The sequence below is a fragment of the Rhincodon typus genome, chromosome 2, assembly GCF_021869965.1.
Source record: "Rhincodon typus isolate 14 chromosome 2, sRhiTyp1.1, whole genome shotgun sequence".
Classification (NCBI taxonomy): Eukaryota; Metazoa; Chordata; class Chondrichthyes; order Orectolobiformes; family Rhincodontidae; genus Rhincodon; species Rhincodon typus.
This window is the reverse complement of record NC_063333.1, coordinates 16,516,146-16,526,767: the sequence shown is the minus strand read 5'-3', so window position 1 is coordinate 16,526,767 and position 10,622 is coordinate 16,516,146. Positions and strand designations below refer to the sequence as shown.

Here is a 10,622-nt window from a genome sequence, read left to right as displayed (position 1 = left end):
AGGGGTGGGGGAGTATGATAGAGAGGGATGTAAAGGGGTGGGGGAGTTGTATTACCATTAAGGAGAATGTCACAGTTGCAGTAAAAGAGGACATCTTGGAAGGTTCATTCCACGAGGCCATATTGGTAGAACTCAGGAATAAGAAAAGTGCAATCACTATGATGCGGTTATTTGAAAGGCCTCCCCCAATAGCCAGCGGGAGATAGAGGAACAGATATGTGAGTAGATCATGGAAAGTTGTAAAAATAACAGGGTTGTTGTGGTGAGGAATTTTAACTTCCCCCTATTGACTGGCACTCTCTTAGTGCCAGGAGCTTTGTTGGGCAGAATGTGTTCAGTGCTTCCCAAAGGATTTCTTGAAATGATATGTAGATTATCCAACTAGGGAAGAGACCATAATAGACCTTGTACTGGGGAATGAGCCAGGCCAGGTGATTGAAGTTTCAGTGGGAGAGCATCTTGGGAACAGTGACCATAATTCTGTAAGAGTCTATGGATAAGGATAAGACTGATCCTCAGGCGAAAGTGTTAAAATTGGGAGAAGGCTAATTACAACATTAGCCAGGAACTAGAGAAATTAGATTGGGGATGGCTGTTTGAGAGTAAATCCACATCTGACTCGTGGGAGTCTTTTAAAGGCCAATTGATCAGAGTTCAGGACCAGCATGTTCCTGTGAGGATGAAAGATAAGGATTTGGGAACCCTGGATGACAAAAGATGGTGAAAGTTTAGTCAAAAAGCAAGAGGAGGCATATTTAAGGTTTAGGAAATTGAAATCATACAAAACACTGAGGAAGATAAAGAAAGCATGAAAGAACTTAAACAGGGAATTAGGAGGGCTAAAAGGGGCCATGAAATGTCCTTGGCAACTAGGATTAAGGAAAATCCCAAGGCATTGTGTATGTTCAATATGGCTCCATTTGTTCAGCGGCGGGAGTTGGGAGAGAGCGCGAGGGGACTGCTGGGAAGGTGAGCTTTTCATTTTAAAAGACTTATCTTGTGGAATCAGCGGCCTCCATTTTTGCAGCAGCAGCGGGAGCGGTGAGAGCGAGGACCAGGGGGCTGCCGGGAAGGTAAGTTCTTCATTTTGGCAGCAGAGATGAGTGGGAGTGGTCGAACTGCGCTCTGGGAAAGTGAGTGAACTGATATATTTGGGCAGTGACTAAACCCGAGACACTACACGTGTCATGTCTCCCACCCGCCCTCCTCCTCTAACCGAAAGAAAAGACTCTGCGGTGTGTTGATAAGGTAAGGCTTTTCTTTTTCTTTTTTTTATTGTGTGCTGGTAAGTAGAGTGATTGGTAAAAATTCTTTCATTTCATTTATCTATTATTTGATGTTATAGTAGGACTCAGCTAAGCTTAAGAGTAAAAATGGCAGGAGATCCCAGACCCATGTTATGCTCCTCTTGCTCAATGTGGGAGCTCAGGGACGCGGCTGATGTCCCTGACTCCTATACGTGCAAGAAGTGTGTCCAGCTGCAGCTCTTGTTATACTGCATGACAGCTCTGGAGCTGCGGATGGACTCAATCTGGAGCATCCGCGATGCTGAGGAAGTCGTGGATAGCACGTTTAGCAAATTGGTCACACCGCAGATTAGGATTGCTGAGGGAGAAAGGAAATGGGTGACCAAAAGGTAGAAAAAAAGCAGGAGGGCAGTGCAGGTGTCCCCTGTGGTCATCTCCCTCCAAAACAGGTATACTGTTTTGGATACTGTTGGGGGAGATGGCTCACCAGGGGAAGGCAGCAGTAGCCAGGTTCATGGCACCGTGGCTGGCTCTGCTGTACAGAAGGGCAGGAAAAAGAGTGGAAGGGCTATAGTCATAGGGGATTCAATTGTAATGGGAGTAGATAGGCAGTTCTGTGGTTGAAAACGAGACTCCCGAATGGTATATTTCCTCCCAGGTGCACGGGTCAGGGATGTCTCAGATCAACTGCAGGACATTCTGTAGGGGGAGGGTGAACAGCCAGCTGTCGTGGTGCATATAGGCACCAATGATATAGGTAATAAACAGGATGAGGTCCTACAAGCAGAATTTAGGGAGCCAAGTTAAAAAGTAGGACCTCAGAGGTAGTAATCTCAGGATTGCTACCAGTGCCACGTGCTAGTCAGAGTAGAAATGAAAGAATAGGCAGGATAAATGTGTGGCTTGAGAGATGGTGCGGGAGGGAGGGGTTCAGATTTTTGGGACATTGGGACCGGTTCTGGGGGCGGTGGGACTATTACAAATCAGACGGTCTACACCTGGGCAGGGCTGGAACCAATGTCCTAGGGGGTGCTTTTGCTAACATTGTTAGGGAGGGTTTAAACTAACGTGGCAGGGGGACGGGAACCAAATGAGGAGGTTAGTGGACAGTAAGGAGGTAGTAACTAAAGCCTGTAAGGAACTAGATAATGAAGTCAGTGTAACTAAGGGGAAGAGTAGGCAGAGAGCAGATAATGAACGCAAAGGGACAGGTGGTCTGAGGTGCATTTGTTTTAATGCGAGAAGTGTAGTAGGTAAGGCAGATGAACTTAGGGCTTGGATTAGTACCTGGGAGTATGATGTTATTGCTATTACTGAGACTTGGTTGAGGGAAGGGCAAGATTGGCAACTAAATATCCCAGGATATAGATGCTTCAGGCAGGATAGAGAGGGAGGTAAAAGGGGTGGAGGAGTTGCATTACTGGTCAAAGAGGATATCACAGCTGTGCTGAAGGACGGCACTATGGAGGACTCGAGCAGTGAGGCAATATGGGCAGAGCTCAGAAATAGGAAGGGTGCGGTAACAATGTTGGGGCTGTACTACAGGCCTCCCAACAGCGAACGTGAGATAGAGGTACAAATATGTAGACAGATTATGGAAAGATGTAGGAAAAACAGAGTGGTGGTGATGGGAGATTTTAATTTTCCCAACATTGACTGGGATTCACTTAGTATTAGGAGTTTAGATGGAGCGGAATTTGTAAGGAGAATCCAGGAGGGTTTTATAGAGCAGTATGTAAATAATCCAACTCGGGAAGGGGCCACACTGAACCTGGTGTTGGGGAATGAGCCCGGCCAGGTGGTTGAAGTTTCAGTAGGGGATTACTTTGGGAATAGTGATCACAATTCCGTAAGTTTTAGAATACTCATGGACAAAGATGAGAATGGTCCTAAAGGAAGAGTGCTAAATTGAGGGAAGGCCAACTATAGCAAAATTCGGCAGGAGCTGGGGAATGTGGATTGGGAGCAGCTATTTGAAGGTAAATCCACATTTGATATGTGGGAGGCTTTTAAAGAGAGGTTGATTAGAGGGCAGGACAGACATGTCCCTGTGAAAATGAGGGATAGAAAAGGCAATATTAGGGAACTATGGATGACAGGTAAAATTGTGAGACTAGCAAAGAGGAAAAAGGAAAATCTAGGTGACTGAAAACAGACGAAGCTTTGGAAGAATATCGGGAAAGTAGGACCAATCTGAAATGAGGAATTAAGAGGGCTAAAAGGGGTCATGAAATATCTTTAGCTAACAGGGTTAAGGAAAATCCCAAGTTGTGCGAGGAGTCAGAGAAAATGAGTGAGATTCTTAATGAGAACTTTGTGTCGGTATTCACCGAGGAGAGGGACATGATGGATGTTGAGGTTAGGGATAGATGTTTGATTACTCTAGGTCAAGTCAGCATAATAAGGGGGGAAGTTTTGGGTATTCTAAAAGGCATTAGGGTGGACAAGTCCCCAGGTCCAGATGGGATCTATCCCAGGTTACTGAGGGAAGTGAGAGAGGAAATAGCTGGGGCCTTAACAGATAGCTTTGCAGCATCCTTGAACATGGGTGAGGTGCCGGAGGACTGGAGAATTGCTAATGTTGTCCCCTTGTTTAAGAAGGGTAGCAAGGATAATCCAGGTAATTATGGACCGGTGAACCTGACTTCAGTAGTGGGGAAGCTGCTGGAGAAGATACTGAGGGATAGGAGCTGTTTATATTTGGAAGAAAATGGGCTTATTAGTGATAGGCAGCATGGTTTTGTGCAGGGAAGGTCATGTCTTACCAACTTGATAGAATTCTTTGAGGAAGTGACAAAGTTGATAGATGAGGGAAGGGCTGTAGATGTCATATACATGGACTTCAGTAAGGCATTTGATAAGGTTGCCCATGGTAGGCAGATGGAGAAATTGAAGTCGCATAGGGTCCAGCGTGTACTAGCTAGATGGATAGAGAACTGGCTGGGCAACAGAAGACAGAGGGTTGTAGTGGAAAGGAGTTTCTCAAAATGGAGAACTGTGACCAGCGGTGTTCCACAGGGATCCGTGTTGGGACCACTGTTTTTTGTGATATGCATAAATGATCTGGAGGAAGGTATAGATGGTCTGATTAGCAAGTTTGCAGATGACACTAAGATTGGTGGAGTAGCAGATAGAGAAGGGGACTGTCAGAGAATGCAGCAGAATATAGATAGATTGGAGAGTTGGGCGGAGAAATGGCAGATGGAGTTCAATCCAAGCAAATGCGAGGTGATGCATTTTGGAAGATCCAATTCAAGAGCGAACTATACGGTAAATGGAAAAGCCCTGGGGAAAATTGATGCACAGAGAGATCTGGGTGTTCAGGTCCATTGTACCCTGGAAGTGGCAACGCAGGTCGATAGAGTGGTCAAGAAGGCATACGGCATGCTTTCATTCATTGGACGGGCTATTGAGTACAAGAGTTGGCAGGTCATGTTGCAGTTGTATAGGACTTTGGTTCGACCACATTTGGAAGACTGCGTACAGTTCTGGTCGCCATATTACCAAAAGGATGTGGATGCTTTGGAGAGGATGCAGAGGAGGTTTACCAGGATGTTGCCTGGTATGGAGGGTGCTAGCTATGAAGAGAGGTTGAGTAGATTAGGATTATTTACATTAGAAAGACGGAGGTTGAGGGGGGACCTGATTGAGGTCTACAAAATCATGAGAGGTATAGACAGGGTGGATAGCAAGAAGCTTTTTCCCAGAGTGGGGAACTCAGTTACTAGGGGTCACGATTTCAAGGTGAGAGGGGAAAAGTTTAAGGGAGATATGTGTGGAAAGTTCTTTACGCAGAAGGTGGTGGGTGCCTGGAATGTGTTGCTGGCGGAGGTGGTTGAGGCGGGCATGATAGCGTCATTTAAGATGTATCTGGACAGATACATGAAAGGGCAGGGAGCAGAGGGATACAGATCCTTGGAAAATAGGCAACAGGTTTAGATAGAGGATCTGGATCGGCGCAGGCTTGGAGGGCCGAAGGGCCTGTTCCTGTGCTGTAATTTTCTTTGTTCTTTCTTTGTTCTTTATATTAGGAACAAGAAGGTAGCCAGGAAAAAGGTTGGTTCACTCAAGGACAAAGGATGGAATTTGTCCATGGAGCCAGAGGAAGAGGGTGAAGTCCTTAATGAGTACTTCGTATTGGTATTCATCAAGGAGAAACACATTGGAACACAGTAAGATGAGACAGCAGATTGCTGATACTCTAAGGCATGTCAATATTCAAGAGGAGGCAGAATTTGATACCTTGAAAAACATTAAGGTAGACAAGTCCCCATCAGCTCATGGAATCTATCCCAGGATATTTTGGGAGGCAAGGGAGAAAATAGCTGGGACCTTAACAGATATCTCTGCATTCTCTTTGGCCTCAGACAAGGTCCCAGATGACTGTAGAATAGCTAATATTGTTCCTTTGTTTGCGAAGGGCGCCAGGGATAATTTGGAAATTATAGGCCACTGAGCTGTACATCAGTGATTGGGAAATTGCTGGAGAAGATTCTTAGGCACAAGATTTACTTGCATTTGGGAAAAATTGACTTATTGCAAATAGCATGACTTTGTGTGGGGGAGGTCTTGTCTCATGAATTTGAGTTTTTTGAGGAAGTGATGAAGACGAGGGTAGGGCAGTGCATGTTGTCTACTTAGGCTTTACTAAAGCATTTGACAGTGTCATTCATGGTAGGCTGGTCTAGAAAATAAAGTTGGATACAAAACTGGCTTGGCCATAGAGAACAGAGGGTAGTTGTGGAGGGGTGTTTTTCTGACTGGATGTCTGAGGTGCAAAATAGTTAAACATAAATATTTTATTGGACATTTTACATTGAGTGGCCAACAGAAACTATAAGCATGTAAAATCCAATAAAAAACCTTTCAAATTAATATCTCAGGATTACTAGGATATTGATAGGCAGAGCCATTACTGATTAGCAATGATCAGAATGTGCAGATACTTACAGTAATCCTTTATCTGAACATCCTGGAATTCTATTTTGGGCATTTGCATTCTCTCTGTAGCATTTTGCACCTTGTCATTCAGCTCCAACTCAAAAACTTCTAAAGGGGGAAGGAAAGATTTAATTAGTTCTTAAGTTTTTTTTTGTTTAATTTAGCTTGCATTGCATTTTTGAGGAGCAACTATATTGTCCGGATGTGAAACACATCCCACTGACATTCCTTGCTGATTGTTATTGTGCATGAAGTGTAGATTCATCTGTAACATCTTGTGAGATTCTATGAACTCCCAAACACTCACCTTCTCGACTCTTCTCATGGTGTGTAGATTTTATATATTAACAATATACATAGGTGTATATATATAGTGTATACAGAAACAAAAATCAAAACAAAGTAAAACACTTTTGAACAAATTAATGAAAATGCAAATGGTTTCAATGACTATTTTTCATTAAATGCAAGAAAATCTTGAAACATTTGAAATAATTGGTCTGTTATTGACTTTACGGTGCTTTATAAGACTTGAGATTATGAAAAGTGCCTAATAAATGCAAGTCTTCCTTTCTTTCTCGGGTTAAGATGCATGATCTGGCAGGTATCATTGCAAAGCGATTCTCAATTTCTTGCAAATTGCATGGGGCACAGTAAACATATTGGGTGGAATCTTATAGAGGTCTGAGTAACATGGCTTATGTCAAGAATCAAACAACAAATCTGCCAAACCCATCTCAATGTCGACATCATCTCATTCCATCTTTTCTGCTTTTCACAAGCAAGTTGAAGAGATTCTTAATAGATACCATTGAGATGCCATAATTGTCATAAACACTTTTTTAATGGCACAACTCACCTCATTTCTGATTGGAATATTTTTATTGGCAACAATAGCATAAAGCCTTTGATTTTGTAATACAGATTAAGCTGTATACCCTCTTGTGATGTGTACAGTTCCCTTATATGTATGAATAAACATTTAAGCTAAAAAAATCCTCAGAATTGTCTCGTCTAAAAAGGGAATAAAGTGTTAAAACCCTCTTTCAATAAGACCCCCTTATGTCCATGCTGTTATCAAGCATGCATAGGCTCCTAAACATTATCAATTTACTGCTACCCAAATTATGTACCATTTGAGTCAGGATGATGCAGCAGAGAACGAGGCCATCCGATCTGTTGTGACTATTCTGGCTCTTTGAAAAAAGTTATCTAATTTCATCCTACAGCTCGTTCTCCACAGTATTTATCCAATTCTCCTTTGACTTTTATTGAAATTCCGTTCACTGACTTTTCAGGCATTGCATTTCAGATTGCAAAAACTTGCTGCCTAATAACATTATTTCTCACGTCTGAACAGGTCAATTAAAGGAGAACTGGCTTCTTCACTGCTTTGTTCATTGGGAGAATTGATAAATTGGTATTGGGTTTATTTTACAAACAAAAAAGGGCTGGCTCTGAGTGTGCAGTGCTTGTAATTTGTTCACTGAGCATTTGGTAAATTTGCTGATGGGTTTATTCATTGCGAGGGGTGTTCTTTAGGTCACAATCTTTGACTACCTATCCCTGGTCCGCGGTTACATCTGTGCCCGGATCTCCTTTGAGGGGGAGTATGCAGTGTCCACTGGTAGCCTTTTGAGATAGATGGGCACCACAGGGGCTGGAATGCAATACCTCCCCTTCCAAAGCCATTTTTATTTAGTCACCCCTTTTTATTTCCTCCTTTTTTGATATTTTTGTTCCTGTTGCCCCTGCTCTGTGTTTATTAATTGGATGGTTTGGGTAATTGGTGGTGCGTTTCTTTATAACAAACTGGAACTGGGTTCTCCCCCAATGGGGGATTGGCTTCTGGACAGGGAAAGGCTCCAGAAGGGAAAGGTGGAAGCTGGTGTTTGTGCTAAACCACTGATTTACAATAAATCCCTTGGAGAATTAAGTGGCTGCAGCGTTGCTGACACCTGCAGAGAGGTGCTCCCTGCTGACATTTTCGGAAAAATCCTGTCACTTTATTGAGCAGCCAATGTGCTTGCTTCAAACACCAAATGCAAACAAGTCATTGGTTTCTCCATTAGCAAGACTGACCCATCTGTGCAGTACCTCTTACGATATTCCCATCTAAGAATCTGGAGCCAGAGTAAGCCATTTGGCCCCTTTCTATGGCCTCTAACATTTCAAATGTGAGACACGTTCAAGTCTCCCTAAAGTCTCACCCCCATTTTCTCCTCTGCTCTTTCACGAGGTGTGTCACATCTATGAAACATTTCAGGTTGTTAAAAAAACACCAAATTCAACTATAACTGGAGCTCTGAGAAGCAGAGGGTTCTGGGCATCTTAGTGCATGAGTTGTAAAACATTACTACACTCAATGCAGATGCAGCAAGTGATTACAAAAACATATAGATTAGCCAGTGTATTCTGACATTGGCAATATGTATGCACAGAATTCCAGAACCTTGCACAGATTTTACGCGGATACAATCCATACATTTTCAGGCAGGCCTGACATCATCACGTAGAATTCCAGTGACATGTGCAAAGGAACTGCATATTTGCAGAAAAGCAGCAAAAAACTGAAGTGGAGTTTCATAGGGTGGAATAAGGATAAGAGAGAATGAGGGGGAATTGAGAGATGAAGTGGGGCAGAGAAGTGAGCAGTGATGGGGTCTGGTGATGGGGTCAAGGGGAAAATGATTCTTGGGGGGGGTGGAGAGAAGGGACCACCACATCTTCCTCCTCTCTCCATCATAGACTCCCTCCTCCTCACTACTATCTGCCTTCACCATACAGCATCCCTTCCCCCCTTCACAACCTCCCTCTCTCCCCTGTTACTGTCCACATCTCATAGAAACATGGAAATATAGAAAATGTGAGCAGGAGGAGGCTATTCTGCCCTTCTGGCCTGCTCTGCCATACATTATGATCATGGCTGGTCATGCAACTCCATAGCCTGTTCCAGCCTTTTCCCCAGATCCTTTGAACACTTTAGCCCAAGTGTTATATCTAACTCCTTCTTGAAACCATACAACATTGCAGAATTAATTTCTCTCTGTGGTAGGGAATTCCACACATGCACTACTGTCTGGGTGAAGAAATATCTCCTCATCTCAGTCCTAAATGTCCCAGCTGGTCTCATTAATCAGTGGCCCCTGGTTCTGGACTCTTCTGCCATCAGGAACGTCCTTTCTGCATCTACCATGTCAGTTCTCTTAGAATTTTATAGGTTTCCCTGAGATTCTTCACGGAAATCAAGGGCTGGATCTATGAGCATTCCTATTGCAAACTGCTGTTGGAAACCAAGGGCTCGATTCCCACTGCAAATTGCTGCTGAAAAGCAACAGCTAGAAATATTGAGGATGCTGCACTGACCTGATATCTCATTGGTGCTAATTGCTCATTTCCCCTTCTATCATAATGTAATACTATGCTGCGATCTCAGTTTATCCATCCCAATCCTGCACTTTATCTGGACAGGTCTGGAACAGCAGGGGAAGGGTTCAGGGTTGTGGAGGGTGAAGAGTATGGCAAGTGGAAATCTTCTCTTCCAATGATTATCTTTGGTGTCAGTCATGGTTCTCATGAGGTAGTTATATTGTGCACTGAGTCCGAAGGTCTCTGATTTAATTTCTTCTCAGTAGAAACCGAAAGGACTGCGGACGTTGTAAATCAGAAAAAAAAACAGAAGTTGCTGGAAAAGCTCAGCAGGTCTGGCAGCATCTGTGAAGGAAAAAATCAGAGTTAACGTTTCAGGTCCGGTGACCCTTCCTCGGAACCCAAAACGTTAACAGTGATTTTTTTCTTCACAGATGCTGCCAGACCTGCTGAGCTTTACCAGCAATTTCTGTTTTTGTTCCTTCTCTGTAGACTTGGACACTTAATCCAGCCTGATACCAGGTGGTGATATTAATGAATGCTGCATTCGTTGGATCACATGTTTGTTGATGAGAAACAAGGCCCAATTGCTTTCTCAATAGGACACGAGACACCCTATGGCACCATATTGAGGAGTGGGCATGTTCTTCATTTGCACTGGTCAAAATTTATCCCTTAATCAAAAGGAAATCAGATTGCCTGGTTATTATTACGTTGCTCCATGTGGGAACTTGCTGCGTGAATACTGGACACTACTCTTCCTTAAATGACAAAACTTGAGTAAACTCTTTCTGTATAACCCATCCAGACACACTGCACACAAACTGGGTTCTGAGAAAGGGTCATTGGACCCAAAAGGTTATCTCTGATTCCATTCCACACATGTTGCGAGACCTGCTGAGCTTTCAAGGCAATTCCTGTTTCTGATTCGGACGCAGTGCACTCCATGTAATTAACTCTGTACACACACACTGCACTCTGTGTAATTAACCCTGTTCACACACACTGCATTCCATGTAATTAACCCTGTACACACACACTGCACTCCGTGTAATTAACCCTGTA

General features: G+C 43.5%; 1 protein-coding gene across 1 annotated transcript in view; it reads right to left on the bottom strand.

The window, feature by feature from the left end:
• The window catches only part of dpp6a (dipeptidyl-peptidase 6a), a 656,996-nt gene that overhangs the window by 38,317 nt on the left and 608,057 nt on the right, over positions 1-10,622 (bottom strand). The window contains exon 18 of the mRNA XM_048605902.1: positions 6,198-6,296. Within this exon, the coding sequence (XP_048461859.1) occupies positions 6,198-6,296 (99 nt within the window). The remainder of the gene's footprint in view (positions 1-6,197; positions 6,297-10,622) is intronic.